The sequence below is a fragment of the Leguminivora glycinivorella genome, chromosome 6 (genome assembly GCF_023078275.1).
Source record: "Leguminivora glycinivorella isolate SPB_JAAS2020 chromosome 6, LegGlyc_1.1, whole genome shotgun sequence".
In the NCBI taxonomy this organism is placed as follows: domain Eukaryota; kingdom Metazoa; phylum Arthropoda; class Insecta; order Lepidoptera; family Tortricidae; genus Leguminivora; species Leguminivora glycinivorella.
In genome coordinates, this window is record NC_062976.1 from 3,434,551 (window position 1) to 3,452,415 (window position 17,865).

Below are 17,865 nucleotides of genomic sequence, written 5' to 3' on the forward strand. Positions count from 1 at the left end.
TTCACTACCATTGTCGCAGGTCCCAGTGGGTGTGGCAAAACTCAATTTGTTACAAATTTTTTGAATAATACTAAAGAGATATGTAACATAGAATTTGATGAAATTATTTGGTGTTATGATGAAATGCAACCTCTTTATAATCTAGAAAATGTAAATTATAGTCAAGGAATACCAGATTTTTCAATTTTCGATGGGAAAAAACCTAAACTTCTAATAATAGATGATTTAATGAGAGAATCAGATGGACGAGTTGTTGATATTTTTACTAAAGGAAGTCATCATAGAAATTTAAGTGTTTTTTATATAACACAAAACATATTTCATCAAGGAAGAGGTCAACGTGATATTTCACTGAACACAAGCTACATTGTATTTTTTAAGAACCCTAGAGATAAAACTCAAATACGATACCTGTCACGACAAGTTTGTCCTGAAAACTCAAAATTCGTGGATGAAGCCTACAAAGATGCTACAAAGGATGCTCATGGTTACCTTATGATTGATCTGAAACAAAATACAAATGACATATGTCGTTTTAAAACAAAAATATTTCCATTTGATGGACATTGCACAGTGTATGTACCCAAAAAAGGATTTAAATATGATAAAAATCAACAAATTTTAGTCAGTTCTACATGATGCATGCAAGAGTAAACACATATAAACATTTATTAGAAGCATTGCACTTGCTTAAACCCAAATATCGTACTGCATTACTTAAATCTTGTGATGATGAAGAGATCAACATTATATGCGAGTGCATTTATAATGTTCTGAATGGGAAAATTCCTTTAGAAAAAAAGGAAAAAACAAAGTTAAAAAAGTACAAAGACATATTAAGGAAATTAGTTTCAAAAGGTAAACATAAATTAAGAAAAACGGTTATAATTCAAAAAGGAGGTGCCTTTTTACCTATTATTTTAGGAGCAGTTCTAAGTGCCTTAGTTAACTCTTTATCATAAATAAACAAAATGGAAAACACGAAAAAAATGTTATTAGTTGAATCGGACTTTATTGAAAAGTTGAAACGCAATGAGAACCCTCCTGAAAATTCCTCATCTCGGCTAGATGAAGAAATGCAAAAAATTCTCAAAAGTAAAATGAACGATCGTGAAAAATGGATGCTTTATTCTCAAGCATTGCAGCGGTTTCTACATTTTATTGAAACAGATCGAAAACCGTTTAAGATACCTATAGTAATGGAGGGGTTCGATCAATTCAACAAAGAAAGTAATGATATCATAAATTCAAAGATACCCAAAAAGGAGGAGACAGAATATAAGGAATCAGCGAAAGGTGATGTAACTGAGATAGCTGCACCATCTTTGTTTAACACGACACCTGGTGAAATAAATCAAGAATCAATGCCGATCAGTCCATCAAAAATAATAGAGATATTACCTAAATCTTATGAAAAAAAGCTAGAACGCTATTAGATTACATTGTTTTAAGTAAACCTAAAATTTGGTGGAAGCAGACTGGTGAAGTTGTTATAAACAACCAGACTATTCAAAATAGCAATATTACCGATTTGGTGAGCGACACGGTTAGATGTCTTAAACGTCCTAAACCAATTGGGTGGGAAGTGTTTGCTTTACTTTTAAAAGATATCAAAGTTCCTAAGTCATGCATTGGTAATCCTACAAATTTAGCATTTATTAATGACACTCCTTTGATTGAGCCCTTTACCCCTCTACTTCTATAAGAACACGAGCCTCGTTAGATAAAGAAAACAACACATCTACTCCTCTTACTACACGAGTACAAAAATCATCTGCAAAAACTATAAATTGGGAAAGATGGACTCCTTATTAGATATTAACAGAATCTACTATGATATCTCTCATCCCGCTGGTTATAGCAGTTTAAATAATTTAACAAAGGAAATGAAAGGTCAAATGAATAAAGAAGATGTAAAAAAATGGTTACAATCTCAAGACACGTATACACTACATAAACCTGTTCACAGGCGGTTTACTAGAAATAGATACATTCTATCTAACTTTAATGAACTTTGGCAAGCTGATTTGAGTGACATGAGTACATATAGTCAATTTAATGATGGTTACAAATATATTCTTTGTGTTATCGATGTATTCAGTAAATATGCTTTTGCAAGAGCCATGAAGAAGAAGGATTCAGCAACAGTTAAACATTGTTTTGAAAGCATATTTACTGAAGCCAACTCAGTTCCTCGTCATATCCAATCTGATAAAGGTACGGAATTCGTTTCAAAGGTGGTAAGAGATTATTTCAAAAGTAAAAATATTAATTATTATACCACTAATAACCCTGATATTAAAGCAAGTATAGTAGAAAGGTTCCAGAGAACTCTTAAAACGAAAATGTGGCGTTACTTCACTCATAAGAATACATATAATTACATAAATGTTCTACAAGATCTTCTTTATTCTTACAACCACAGCTATCATTCAAGCATAAAAATGTGTCCAGTTGATGTTAACTCTAATAATATTATGACTGTTTGGTGTAATTTATATGATCGCAATACAGATAGACAAATCTCACTAGAAACTGCAAAACTAAACGTAGGAGATCATGTTAGAATCACTAAATACAAACATATATTTCAAAAAGGTTACGAAAGTAATTGGAGTGATGAAATATTTATAATTAATTCAATTATTAAAAGATCTCCTAGGATTGTTTATACACTAAGGGATTTGGAAGGCGAACGCATAATTGGGACGTTCTATTCAAAAGAATTACAAAAAGTAACTTACCTCCCCTCCAACGAGTATAAAATTGATAAAATATTACGTTCACGTCGAGTTGCTGGCAGAAAGGAAATACTAGTGAAGTGGCAAGGTTATCCTAATAAATTTAATTCTTGGATACCTGAATCAAGCTTAAAGAAAATATGAGTGATAATAGCTTTTATTTAACTTTGTTAAGTAATAGTTCATCCGATTATTACACAGATAATACGACTGCACATTTTTTAACAAAATTACCAAAGACCATTAAATTGGATGGAGAATGGGTAGTTGGTTTGGTGGAATTTCAATACCCTTGTTCTATGTATAATGTACAAGAGCATGAAAACATAATTTATATAAAGAAAAAAGTGTTTTCGCCTGCTGACAAGACTTCAAAAATTGTGGATATAAAAACTCATATACCAGCCACTACTTACGATAATATAGATCACTTTCTTCAAGCGTTTAATGAAAACCCTCAGTTAAAAAATAATGTAAAATTTCGTTATGATGAACTAACAAAAATGATAGGAGTAACAACATCAAATAAAGATATCACTTCTATCATAACAACCCCAATACTAAGTCTTCAAATGGGTTTTAAACCAAGAACAAATTTGAAACAAATCACATTGGGAAAAAACCCAGCAAATTTATATTTAGGTTTACCATCTCAAATATTTGTTTATACAGATATCATTCATCCACAAGTAGTTGGAGATGTTATAACATCGTTACTTAGAATAATACCTTTAGATCCAACTAAGTTCATTTATGGAGCTTATAAAACACATATTTTCTCACCTGCTCACTATGTACCAGTTTTACGAAGAGAGTTTGATACAATTGAAATAGATATAAGAACAACAACCGGTGTTAGAGTACCATTTCAATTTGGGTCTTCTTGCGTGAAACTACACTTTCAACGTGTAAAATGATGTATAACAGATCATCAACCTCTTGTCCTTACGAACATTATTATTCACACCAAGCCGGCTCTGGTGTAGGAATTGTCTATAAGGGAGTTCCATATCAAAGAGGACATGGTATAGGCAGTTTTTTGGGAGGCCTATTTAGATCCGTACTCCCTTTATTATCTAGTGGTTTAAGAACCATTGGAAAAGAAACTTTAGGAGCAGGAGTTGGACTCTTATCTGATATGGTAAATGCTCGCCCTATAGACAGTTCCATACGATCACGATTCAAGGAAGCAAGTGCAAACCTGAAAAGAAAGGCCGATGAAAAAATTGATTCCCTTATGTCAGGATCTGGGTATAAAATGTCCAATAAAAGAAGGGAACCGCTCATTGCTCTAAAAGCATCGCGACGAAGAGGAAGTAAAAAAAATAAAAAAGATATAAATAACGATATATTTTCAAACTAAATAATGTCATTTTTACATAATCATTCATGTGAGTGTGCGAAATCTGAATTAGATATATTTGCCCTTCCATCAACTCAAACAAGCATTGAAAGCGGACAGTGGATTCATTATAAACCAATTTCATCTTTAAGCGATGACGGTCCAATCGAATTTCAAGTACCTGGATCAGGTGATGACTACATAGATCTATCACACACAATGATACACATTACTGCTAAAGTGTTGAACCAAGATGGTACTAAATTAAAAGCAGATGCTGCAGTTGGACCCACCAATAACTGGTTACATTCTCTTTTTAATCAACTTGATGTATATTTAAATCAAAAACTCATATCACCACCAAACAATACATATGCCTACCGTGCTTATATGGAAAATCTTCTCAACTACGGACCAGCAGCCAAAACAACTCATCTTACTTGTGGATTGTGGTATGAAGATACGCCGGGCTATATGGATACTGTTGACGTTAACAACAAAGGGTTTAACAAAAGGCTGGAATTTATCAAGGAGAGTAAGGAAGTAGAAATGATTGGTCATTTACATGGTGATATATTTAATCAAGAGAAATTCTTAATAAATGGTGTAGAACTACGTATTAAGTTAGTTCGCTCAAAAGAATCATTCAATCTTATTTGCCACCAAGATAAAAAATTCAAAGTACAAATAATGGATGCCAGCCTCATTGTAAGGAGAACGAGAATCAATCCTAGTGTTTTGTTAGCCCATCAAAAAGTATTAGCCACAACAACTGCGAAGTACCCCATTACGAGGGCAGAAGTTAAGGTTCTCACAATACCGACGGGGGTTCAGGGTAAAACATTAGATAATATATTTCTCGGACAAATTCCTAAAAGATGTATTATTGGATTTGTATCAAATTCAGGTTTTAATGGTAATTTAGCATTAAATCCGTTTAATTTTCAACATTATAATATGAATTCATTTAGTTTGTTCGTAGATGGTCATGAAGTTCCTTCTAAAACATTACAACCTTCATTTAGTTCTGGTACAATAGCAGCAGCATATCACACTCTATTTTCTGGAACTGGTATTCATTTCCATAACGAGGGTAATGGAATAAGCAGAACAGATTTTGGTCAAGGTTATTGTTTATTGTGTTTTGATTTAACTCCTGATTTATCTGCTAATTCAACTTCACACTGGAATCTTGTTAGACATGGTAGCGTTCGGATAGAAGTACGTTTTGATTCCGCTCTAACTAGTACCATTAACTGTATTGTGTATGCAGAATTTGATAATATAATTGAAATAAATAAAAATCGTGATGTATCTGTAGATTACAATAGTTAAGAAACATATAAATACCCCGTTCTCTTTAATTTATTTTATTTGGAATTCATCATTGTTTGCATGATCATCAATAATTTGTATATGTTACTTAACTATGGATACTAAAGAAATTCAATTTTGTATGAGGAAACTAAACCCATTGTTTAATTCAAATGTTTTTGCTGCCAACAAAATACCTATTCGGGTTAATCTACCTACCTTTATTGTCAGTAATTTGGACCCTGATTCAAAACCGGGTTCCCATTGGGTTGCTATACACATTGATGTAAATGGTGTAGGTGAATATTTTGACTCCTTTGGCAGGAAACCTTCCGGTTATCATAAGTCATTTCTAGATAGAAATACGAGACGGTGGTTTTACAATAATAAATCACTTCAAAACCATTTCACTTCTGTTTGTGGTGAATATTGTTTAGTTTATTTGTATTTTAAGTTTCATGGAAAATCTATGAAACATATGCTTAACTTGTTTTCTGATAATTCTTTATGTAATGATCTAGTATTACGAAATATGTTTAAGACCTTTTTTGTGAAATAAATAAAAATACGTGTACTGGTAATAATGATTTTTATTTTTAATTCTCACATAGTTACCTTTATAAAACTACAGACATTTGACACCATTTTATTTCTTATTTATTTTGTTTGGAATGTGAAACAATGCAAAAGAATATCTTACAAGGAAATTTACTTAAATCATAAAAAGGAAAGATAAGAAATGTGAAACACTTTAACACTATCCTACTGCTATCGTTAAAAATTATATTTATCACTGTTTCTTATTATCTATAAAATATTTTACACATGTGTCCTTAGAAGCTAATTGTTTTGTAATATTATATACAATATTTCGCGTATTTTGTAATTCCAAGTCGTCTTCCAACGCAAAATACTTCAGTCTAACGTCCGCGTGCTTCCAGTGTTCCGTGGGTGGGATGTTTTTGATTGTTTGCATATCATATATCTCTATTTTAATTAAGTGAGATGAATACGCCCCATCATCTTGTCCAGATGATAAATTAGCCACGCCTTCTGGCGAACTTTTGCTTACATTCGAAGACCGTTTCAAGGTTTTACACTGCTTTTTAGGTCGTTCAAAGAAGCTGTCAATATTATTTCCAGGACGTTTCTTTGCGAGGGCTTGCTTAACTTTGAAACCAGCTGTACCTTCCTCATCGGTTGAATCACCCTGATTTTCCGGGTAGTAATAGTTCTTGAAAGTATTTTCAGAGAACTGAAACAATGAAAGACAATATTTTAAACACTATTAACAATTCTATTAATTAAATACAAAGAACACTAGACGAAACAATATTATAAAAAGGCAATATGGGTTACAGTAATTTAAAAAGAAAAACATACTCACGTCCATTGTTGGATCTGTCTATAAACACTTCACTTTTAAACGCACACTCCACTTCTCTATATACCACACTAGATACAAGGAGCTCTGGTACAGAAGGCTGCCTCTACAGGAATACTTATTCAGCCTCGACTCTCTTTGGCTTTTATACTCGTAATATGGTAGAGAGCAGGGGAACGTACCATAAATCTTGTTTCAACCAGTTCATCTTATACCTGAACGCAAACAATAAACTTTTTGTCATTTTACAATACAATAAACATCTATAATAAAGCAACTAAGTTGTTACAATAAAAAATTCAAGTCACAAGAATTACCGGTGCGTTAGTCTAAAACATGTTTACACCAGTTAATGCTTTGTTAAATATGAATACAAAGTATCATGCCTTGACATGTTCGTCGAAGGATCTCTTTACCTAAAACCCGAATTATTCAAATAAACGGAAACAATAAATATATATTATCTTTAAAAATGCACAAAAGACATTTTTATTCACATAGAATTAGCCTTAAACATGTTTTAACCGGTTCTCAGTTTCTCACGTCTTAACAAGTTTATTGAAAGTATGCATTCTCTTAAACAATACACAAGTCATAAAAAATAATAATAGACATAGGTAAGTAAATTATTCAAAGAAGGTACAATAAATAAAGCAATTAAGCAAAAACGCAACTTCACAAAATTACCGAGGTTTATTCAGATACAAAACATTGAAATATATGTAAAAAAAAAAAAGTTTGATAAGATGGGAAATTAACTTTTATTAAGACGTAATCAAAAATTGACTTATTAATCATATGTACAAATTTGGTAATACAACAAAGAGATGTATGATAGAAATAGGTATAAGATATCATAAATATTCGAGAAAAAGAAAGATACGCTAGATAGGATCGTTAAGTTTAGGTATTTGGATAAACTTAAATGTAACTCAGAAGTTCTTAAGTTAAAACGTAATTATAATACATTTCATAAATACCTACATTTATAGAAATAAAAATAAAAGTAGGTGAAACTCAGTTAGGTTTCATAAAGGTAAGTCTAGACTACTTAGGTTAACTAAGAGTAGGTTTTAATTAAATTTGGTTAGGTTACGAATGGAAAAGTTAGGTATTTTAATTAGGTTAGGTTAGGTTAGAATCGCAATCCATATGATCACAAAGTTATACTAAAAATTAATTATAAAATACCTATCAGTATGAGACACAAGGAAAAGGTGTGCATGACACTGCCAGGTAGCTGGGTAGGGTAACAATGGTCTAGCGCCGAGTCCAGATCGAACAATAGAAAGGGTCGGTAATCCTTTTGTGACCGTCGTGCACAAGGTGTATTGTGTAAAGAACGTATTCTGTAAATACTAGAAGGAGGCTTCTGAGAGCGTCGAGACCCAGCGCAATGAATCTAAATGGGGGGCTATTTTTTTTTTTTTTTTTAGGTTTAGCAAGACCATGGATGGGCGGTGGTGGGGTCCTGGGAGCAGGCCCCAGACCCGGGCTGGTAACGGGGGTACCCTACTACTTATAAGTTAAAAAAAAATCTCTTAATATACTATACAGGTAAATAATAACCAACCTAATGAAACAAAGAAAGTTTGAAATGCACATACCTTTTATACCTTTAATTTTATTGATATCTGAGAAACCCCGATTTCGTCACTCATTCACTCACCGATGATCATCAAAATTCTTAGGGTCTCATAAGTCCCAGAAAGCTAAAATTTGCCACGTGAGCTACTATTAGTACCTACTTATACAAACAACAAAAAAAAGTGTACTTTTACCCCAAACACCTACAAATGTGTTGCTGACTTGTGCGAATGTTGCTTAAGTCTGTGACCATTTTATTTCATGCCATACCATTGTACGAGTATCCAACATATTTTACGATTCTTACGAAACGAAACAGCCAATTACAAATTAGGAGATGGAAGATGGAGATTGTACCTGACAGCAAGTTCTACCCAATGACTTACGATTGCTAATGCCACAATAAGTAAGTTTTCCAGTTGACTATTAGAATATTCATGAAATAAAACTATGGAAACGGATTAAATCGCGTATAATGAATTTAAAATACATCCCGACGTTTCGAACTCTTTACAGCGTTCGTGGTCAACGGGTGACTGAGGAAAAATTAAAAAAAAAAGAAGAAGGCTGTGAGACATTTGTGTTGTATGGTGTTGGACATTTGCATTTTTTTTTTTTAAACAGAGTAATGGTAAAAATTTTTTTTTTTTGAATATTGTATAACTGGCTTTATTAATAGTGTGTGAACCTGCCTTAGAAATCTATATTATTTGTGGTCATGGTTCGTTAATATTTCTTGTAAGTGGGTAGCTTTTGCACATTTTAATTTTTCCTCAGTCACCCGTTGACCACGAACGCTGTAAAGAGTTCGAAACGTCGGGATGTATTTTAAATTCATTATACGCGATTTAATCCGTTTCCATAGTTTTATTTCATGAGTAACTATCGCGGTAACCGAAGACAATATTATTAGAATATTGTTTTTTTAATGTTCTAGTTGATAAACATGGAACGGTATACGTGGTGACGCCAGCCGATTTCCTTCACCTGGATATGACGGGGAAACTTATAACAGAAATCAGGATACCACCATACTCACAAAATTATCGCTTTGTTTCATTTAAGGTATTACAAATGTGCACATAATTATTTGATTAATCAATGCACACTTATTAATTTTGGAAATACTACTTTGTCGACAACCCAGTCTGGCCTTAGTACCCTGCCCGTGAAACGATATTTTAACTGCAACGCTAAACGCCGCAGAAATGTAATCTGGCTCTGTCATGTCAATACGCAAGAAAGATAGCTTCGAAAGAGATATTATCGTGAGCGTTTGTGCATTCGGCTACGCACACTGCAGGTAATCGTAGATCCTTCTGCGCGTTCTGAAACTATATTTACATACCGTTCTACCCTAGGGATGGACAGAGGGCGCTACGAGTCCTTGTATAGATTACTCATATGAGAGATAATTTCGACCTCGACAGCTGTGACCTGGGTGGCCGAGCGGATAAAGAGGCATCTCCCGCGATTGGAGAGTACGCTGGTTGGATTGGACTTGGTCACTTTTTCTTTCATAATTATGTGTAATTTATTTCGGTTTTAATATATTTACTCACTTGATCATAAAATGTAGGGATATAGAAATCAAAATGTCTATTCGATAATGATGTTTGTAAACAGTAGTCATATTTTTTCGTCCCAGATAATGCCGCGGGGTGCGAGTGCGCACGCGCAGGTGAACGCGGCGTTCCTGTACGAGTTCGCGCGCGACGGCGAGACCGTGCGCTCGGCCAGGATCGTGGTCGGCGGCATCTCCGCCGCCTTCGTGCACGCCTCGCATACTGAGGAGTGAGCCAGTATTTAGTGTAGTTTCTATACGGATTCAACATTACAGTGACCGTACTTTTTTATCAGTTGTCTAGTGATCCAACCCTAGTGGGTTGCAAATAGAAAAAAAAAACATTTTTTTTTTTCAGAATTATGAAAAACAAACATAAAAAAAACTACTTTCATTGAATTTTTTTTCTAAATATGGTTTTTTTTAGATGAATAAATAATACGACAATAATGGTTTTTCGTGATTTGTAACGCATTAATAACAATAACGTACATTTTAATTCGATAAACGTGCAGTATGACAAACGTTTATTGGAGAATCCCCGATGCGGCGTGGAGCGTGGAGAGGCGTTGGTGTTGCCAACAGTAAATACTAAATAGCGATAACTACTAAATTCAGATTTCGTAAATGTTAGTTTTATAAAACCAGAAATTAAATTTATTAAAAAAATTAGTTTAATAGTTAACATAAAGTTTAAAAAAATCATATAAAAGTATTAACTGAATTGCAAATTTTGAGATTTCGTACTTAAAAAAAAAACACTCCAGAAAAAAAACTGTTTTTTTACCGGTTTTTCACATTTTTTTTTTTAAACTTAAATTATTTGGAGCATAATTTTATTATAATTGTAATCGTTCCATCTGATAAACTCCTGCGAGAATATTAGAGTGCATGGCGGTCTTCAAATTCCACGAGAATTTCAACAGATTCTGAGGACAAGAAGCTCACCTTGGAAACATGACCACATTTTTCTAAGTGTTAATTCTATGGGTGACTACTGACTACTAAAGATGCATCCTCTTTACCAAAAAGTTAAAAAGGAGGGACAATACCTGTCTCAGAGATTAACACGAGAGTTCTACATTCAAGAATTAATGCTTATTCTATATCCAGGTATGTGGTCGGCAAGAAAATCTTCACGGACGAGGTGCTGCAAGGAGCGCTGAAGGTGCTGGAACAGGAACTGAAGGCTGAGGAAATCGCAGGAGAATTGAAACCTGAGTATAGAAAGAAGTGTGCTTTGGGACTATTCTATAAGGTAAACTGACTAACCACTTTCTCACTAAGTTTTACATATGTGTAATAGTTTTCTAATTCATAATAATATACCAAATATATACTACTATGGAGTTCGTCAACAACTTCGCTCTTCTGGCAATCTTTCTCCGTCTATAAAATCTCACCTAATACCCGGATACATGTCCAATTGCTTTTCTGTTCAAGCTGCGCGTCTGTGGAATAGTCTACCTGTCAAAGTTAGACAGTGTCCGAAGAGCTTTGATTTAAAAAAAAACCCTCAATACATTTATTTCTGGTACATATTTCTGAAAATTCGAAGTAGGTATGTTTTTTTGACTATTGTAAAAAAATCCAACTTTTTTAAATTGTTTTAACTTTTAGATGATTTTTCAATAATTTTATTTTACATATGAAGCAACTGAAAATGAAAACGAAAATGTATTATTTTCCAGAGTCTGCTGGTGTTGATTCCCGAGAGCCGACTGAACCCTCGTTATCGCTCGGGGTCTCGCCGTCTGCGAAGGACGAGACCTTTGTCTAAGGGGTCCCAGGAATACGATACTAACCCCCTCATCTGGCCTATTACAGAACCTTCACCTAAGGTAACGGATAATTAAATTTATATTGCACGATTTCATGTTTTTGATATAATGGTTGCATACCTGCACTGCTGCTCCTGTGCTATCAGAATGGTTAGAAAAAGGAGGAGAGCATCGGTGTCTTTATTTTGAACAGTCACGAAATAGATTCGGTGGGAAAGTTTCATAAAGGGTATATTTTTTAGGGCTTATGGCGGTCAATAAGGCTTATTCAAATACACAAAAAATGGGAATTTACTAGTATGTTTCAAATTTGCAAATATCTCTCAAATAAATGTGAATTTAAATGTAAGTTACAGATATTTTTTTCAGGTTCCCATGACTTGTTTTCTTTGTATAATATTTGTATATTTTAGCATAAATCGTTGTCTGAGTAGAGTCAATCTGCGTAAGAACAAATATTATTATTATTTGTTTTAAATGTAGGTAGAGGCATTGACCCAGTGTGCCGGTGAAGTGAAGTACGTGAACGACCTACCCTCGCAGCCTCGGGAAGTTTTCTGCGCCTTCGTCACATCGGATATCTGCACCGGAGAGCTGTTGGACATCGACCCTACACCCGCACTGGTACGCGTTTTTTATACACTTAGATACGAGTACATATAGACACGCCTGTATTTTAAGAAAAGAGCAGAGTATATGGATCAAGTTTCAGTGCTTTTCTTACTAATTAAGGGGTTGAAAGAAATCGAAATTGTGTCATTGCAGTGATAGGTTGCCAAACTCTCGCCTACCACAGCATCAAGGTGAATGGTCGCCCGTATTTATTCCTAGCGAGGGCCTTTCATCTTTACACGACAGTTAATAAAAAAAAAAACTCGCCTACGCCACAGTTGAACACAAATCCTCGGTCGATTTCAACGTCACCCAATTAAATAGAGGAGCTGTAGTGAAATTCTTATACTATGGGGTCTAAACTGTACCTACAAATGTCCCATACGCCACTGACAGTTGAGATTTGAGACAGTATAGCCGTCTTTGTTGAATGGCAATGTCGATGCATTAAGCGAGGAAAGAGCTGACCTTACAGTCATCAGTGGATTTGATCGATTGCGATTGTGATCCAAGATATTGTAGCTTTTAGAAAATTTAAGATCCTACGGTTTCGACAGTAAAAGACTTGCCTAAATTTCTTGTACTTTTCACTTATCTTTTATCTGTCTTCATAGCCTATGTAATTGACAGCAATCCAATGTTATATGTAGTACTATAATACTATTTTGATTTCAGAAACTGCCCGGTGTGATTGCTTTCTTCTCAGCAAAAGACATACCAGGGCCGAACTGTTTTCTTCCACCTCAAGTACCGATACTTTTAAGCAGCGAGCAGATTTTCTGCGACAGTCAGATCAAGTATTACGACCAACCCATCGGAGTTATAGTCGCAGAGACTGACAAACTTGCCAACCGGGCTGCTCTGCTGGTGCACGTCAAATATAAGAAAGACACGAGAAAACCAGTCTTAACTATTGCAGAAGCTGTAAAAGACCCAAACAGGTAATATAAAGTATAAAGGCTACCATTTTTAAAACCAGTATTTATTATAAATACACCGTGGCCGCCGTATTATATTACCCAAAACTACTTAGAATTTTTGACGCTTTTCTTCCCGTATCAAAAATTGACGCAGGTTGCACGTGGTAATATATTAGTTTAAGTAAATCAAGGTTCCTCCTGTCTATCCTAACATACGGCGCCCAAACTTGGTCATTGACGGAAGCCCAAAAGTCCCGACTCAAGATTTGCCAGCGAGCAACAGAGTCCGCAAAACCGATCGGGTTAGGAACACCAACTGCGCTCCAAAACTGGTATTGTAGATGTGGGTGTTAAGTCTGCAAGGCTCAAGTGGGATTGGGCAGGACATGTCTGCCGAATGCATCCAGATCGGTGGGCCAAATTGGCTACCGACTGGACACCACCGATTAGCCGGGGCAGAGGTAGGCCAAAGAAAAGATGGCGGGATGACCTCGACGCATTTTGCAGCGACTGGCCGGAGCAGGCGTCAAATCGTGATGGGTGGCGGAAGAAAGGGGAGGCCTTTGCCCAGCAGTGAGACACAATTATAGGCAAGAAAAAAAATCAAGGTTGATTAGCACCTGCGGTATAAGTACAAGGCTAGTCATCAATTGAATATGTCAGATCGTCCTACTGATTCCTAATATTAACGGTGGCTCAGCAAAGAAAAGCAAAGGAAGAAGTTTACACTTATAGTCACATAACGACTTCATAATTATTTAAATACAAATAAGCAACTATTTTGCGCCTTAATCTTTTACTGATGTGTTGTGCGTTGTGCAGAATAAATTAATTAAAGAATATAAATTTTAACATACATACATACATATAATCACGTCTGTATCCCATAAAGGGGTAGGCAGAGCACACGAACTACTATGTTTCGGTGCCACTCTTGGCAAAAAGGGGTTGAAAGAAATCCAAATTGAAATATAAATTTTAAATTCCAGAATATCATTATTCAGTGCCATACCAGCACGAAACGCTGGTGGAAATGTGCAGAGAGTTATCAAGGACTATAACAGGATACTGCATCAGTACCACTTCTCGATGGAGACGCTTCACAGCGTGACCAGGCCTAGCGACGACGGTCTGGACGCTTTCATCAGTACGCAGTGGGCTGACGCCGTTCAGTCAGCTATTTCATACGCTCTAGATATTCAATCAAATCGGTGAGTACGAGTAGAGTACATATATTATAGGTAATAATTATGTAACTTTAGTTACTTTATAATGTAAACCATGGAAAATATTTCGATTACTTGAAATTACCCGCGTCGTGATTGTGCCCTGCCTTAGACAGAATAGAAGTAGATATAATATGAGATATTAAATATAATCAATACAAAAAACGACGTTAATTTGAAATGAAAAATTACCTCCAAGTATTTAGAGCCGATTATTATCTGGGAAACAACAGTGTTTGGAGAAAACAGTTTTGCTAGACTCGGGATAGATGTAGCGCCTTAGAATCATGTAAGCCATATTTCGTAAACTTAAAAATATTGACTCTTCCTTGTATATATAGTAGTTTTTGTAAAAAAAAACATCCAGATATGTTTAAACCTTTGAACAGTCAACGTTTGCAAAACATGGTGCGTGCACATCCACTGTTCTTTTGTCAAAAAGCATTCATGGCTCTCTGAGTGTACAACAAGCTATGTACCTGAGCATATAAGGAGATTATGTGACATAACATTATAAACAGTCCGTCAAATGATTTTTGGTCAGCAAGGCTTTCTATTCTTGCCATAAACTGAACTTGCCATGAAAACTCTGACTAATTATTGTTGTGTTTATTAATTAATTCTGACAAAGACTTCTACTCATGTAATTCCTTCAAGGATCTGCAATACATACATACTTATAGACTAAATTAACCTAGAGTACTTAGGCCCTAAAATTTTCACGCGACTATATTAGCGAATACATGACTTGAGTACCTAATCGGTGAAGTGAGAGCTTTTTTATGGACTGTTATTCCGATTTTTAGGTTTTCTGAATAAATACTTTATCTTGCGTTTTGTACACAAATTTTAAGTCACTCACGGTTGAAAGTTTTTTTGCAAAATAAAATTTTTGGCACAAGCTTTTATCGCCAACTGTATGTAGGTATTTACTTTTCTTTCAACAGTCATCTACTGCTTCGTTTCTAAAAAAACCCTACTCGATGGGCAAACGACATTACAGAGTTCCTGCGGCCACCTTTCTGAATCAGGTAAAGATATCTGCTTCAAAATTGAGTCGCAAGATTTCCCCCAAATACACATACTTACATTGCAAGTTAAACAAAAGCTTGTAATAACATTTTCTAAAAATTTTTTCATCGCTGCGGCCAGGTTACACTGGCCATGGTTATGGAAGAGTAATGTCCCAGCAAAATGTCAACGGCTTTCAGAGTAAACCTAGTGATACCTCGTAACGGTGGTGCGTACGGAGTGAAGCTGACCCGGCCCGGCTGGAACGCGACCGTGTGCGCGTTGGCCACGTACCTCACCAACCGGCCCTGCCGCTTCACCATGAGCATCCAGGCCATGCTGAGAGTTATAGGGAAGAGGCCTCCGGCAACTGTGGAGTTTGAGGTTAGGACCTTATAAAACATACATATTTAGATATTTTGTTAAGTGTTATGTTTTCCTTATATCATTAAAACAATTAGAAGAATACGTGGGTTCTATGTCGCGGTAATCACGTGCGCTAGCGTTCCTGAAAAATTTCTTCACTGAATAAAATCTCTATCTTTGCACTAAATATAAGTAGACTGTAATTTATAAACATAAAATTACCTTCATCTACCGTCTCGAGCAGTCCGACACGATGCAAAAGTATTTCACAAGTATGTACCAAAACAATTGGTTTGCAGGTGGGCGTTGACGACAGAGGTGAGATCCAGTACCTGGATTACAATCTATACGAGGACCTTGGCTACGTATACAGTGACCAGTTTGTCATTCTAATATCGTCCGGCATTAAAAACTGCTACGAGAATTCTCGCTGGTCAATGAAGATATATGACGTTTTAACAGATACAGCTACCAGCACATGGATGAGGTCACCAGGTCATTTCAATTTATCTGACTAATAATATAATTTAAAACTTGATTTGATCTTGACGATTTGCTACTGTATAATTCCATAAATATTAGGTACCTGATACGGAGTAAACATACAAAGCGTTATTCTTAATTTCAGGCAATTTTGAAGCAATAACACATACTGAAATGATAATGGAAGAAATATCCTACGTCATTGACAAAGACCCCGCAGAGGTTCGACGTGCCAATATTAACCCCCAATACCCGGAAGTAACTGAGATGCTCGACGAACTGTTGCAAGATAGAGAATACTATAGAAGAAAAAAGGAAGTTGATGAATTCAACTCCAGAAACCGTTGGAAAAAAAGAGGAATACGAATATCCGCCATGAGTTGGGGAGCTAGCATAAATTCCGGATTCCAAGTTGATATAAATGTTTTACATATTGATGGCACTGTAGTCGTAAAGCATGGGGCCATTGAGATCGGTCAAGGGGTGAATACAAAATTGATTCAAGTAGTTGCATACACATTGAATATTTCTACAGACATGGTGAAAGTAAAATCATCTGATTCGGCAACAGCAAATAGTTTCTTAGCTGGCACGAGCAGAGCTTCATCCTCGGTGTATATTGGTGCTATTAAATGTTGTCAGGTGTTGCTTGACAGGTTATCAGCAACAAGAGAGACGCTGAACAACCCTTCTTGGGCGTTGTTGGTGCAAACCGCGTTCCTAGCGGGAATCAATCTGCAAACAAGTTACTACACGACATCAAATGATACGGTGAATTATAGAGTGGGAGGAGTAGCTATGGCTGAGGTGGAGTTAGATATAATTACAGGAGAACATGAGATTAGGAGAGTTGATATAATTGAAGATGCTGGAACACCGATTAACCCAGAAATTGATATCGGACAGGTAATTTATTTAAATCAAGTATTTTATCCACATTTGCTATGCGTTATATTTTATAATATTGATAACAATTTTCATGATCTGTTTAATTTTACAATCCCATCTAAAAAAACTAAGCAATTTAATTGATATGATATTCTATCTTCTCTCTCTTGGTCTCCCATTATTTGGGGTCGGCTCTCCTAGTCCTTCTTCGTCAGGACATCTTTCATGTCCTTATTTATGGTAGCTATCCATGTTTGGGGGTCTTCCTGGTCCTCTTTTAGGCGCCGGAAACATTTCGAGTACTTGTCGTGTCATGTGTTCAGGTGGGCGACGCATTACATGCCCATACCATCTCAATCGGCCTTCCACTAGCTTTTCTTGAATTGGTTCACCCTTAAGCTACCACGGATCAGAGTATTCTGATGCGATCTAGTCGCGTTACACCCCGGTCCAGCCCAGCATTCCCATTTCAGCGGCATGTAGCCTATCTTCTTGTTATTTTTTTAATAGCCAGCACTCGGCCCCATACGTTTCGTTAGAGCTGGTCGTACGGCGGTGATATGATATTCTATGTATGTACTTATTACCCCCGTCGGTTCGTATAATCCGCCTTAACGCATTACGGCTTACAGAAACCTTACCGAGT

General features: G+C 35.7%; 1 protein-coding gene across 1 annotated transcript in view; it reads left to right on the top strand.

Moving 5' to 3' along the window:
- LOC125226943 (indole-3-acetaldehyde oxidase-like) overlaps nucleotides 1-17,865 on the top strand; it is a 28,953-nt gene that overhangs the window by 10,228 nt on the left and 860 nt on the right. The window contains exons 7-16 of the mRNA XM_048131125.1: nucleotides 9,306-9,433; nucleotides 10,017-10,162; nucleotides 11,046-11,190; nucleotides 11,624-11,773; nucleotides 12,197-12,337; nucleotides 13,001-13,266; nucleotides 14,235-14,456; nucleotides 15,683-15,866; nucleotides 16,148-16,343; nucleotides 16,477-17,237. Coding sequence (XP_047987082.1) covers nucleotides 9,306-9,433; nucleotides 10,017-10,162; nucleotides 11,046-11,190; nucleotides 11,624-11,773; nucleotides 12,197-12,337; nucleotides 13,001-13,266; nucleotides 14,235-14,456; nucleotides 15,683-15,866; nucleotides 16,148-16,343; nucleotides 16,477-17,237 — 2,339 coding nt within the window. The remainder of the gene's footprint in view (nucleotides 1-9,305; nucleotides 9,434-10,016; nucleotides 10,163-11,045; nucleotides 11,191-11,623; nucleotides 11,774-12,196; nucleotides 12,338-13,000; nucleotides 13,267-14,234; nucleotides 14,457-15,682; nucleotides 15,867-16,147; nucleotides 16,344-16,476; nucleotides 17,238-17,865) is intronic.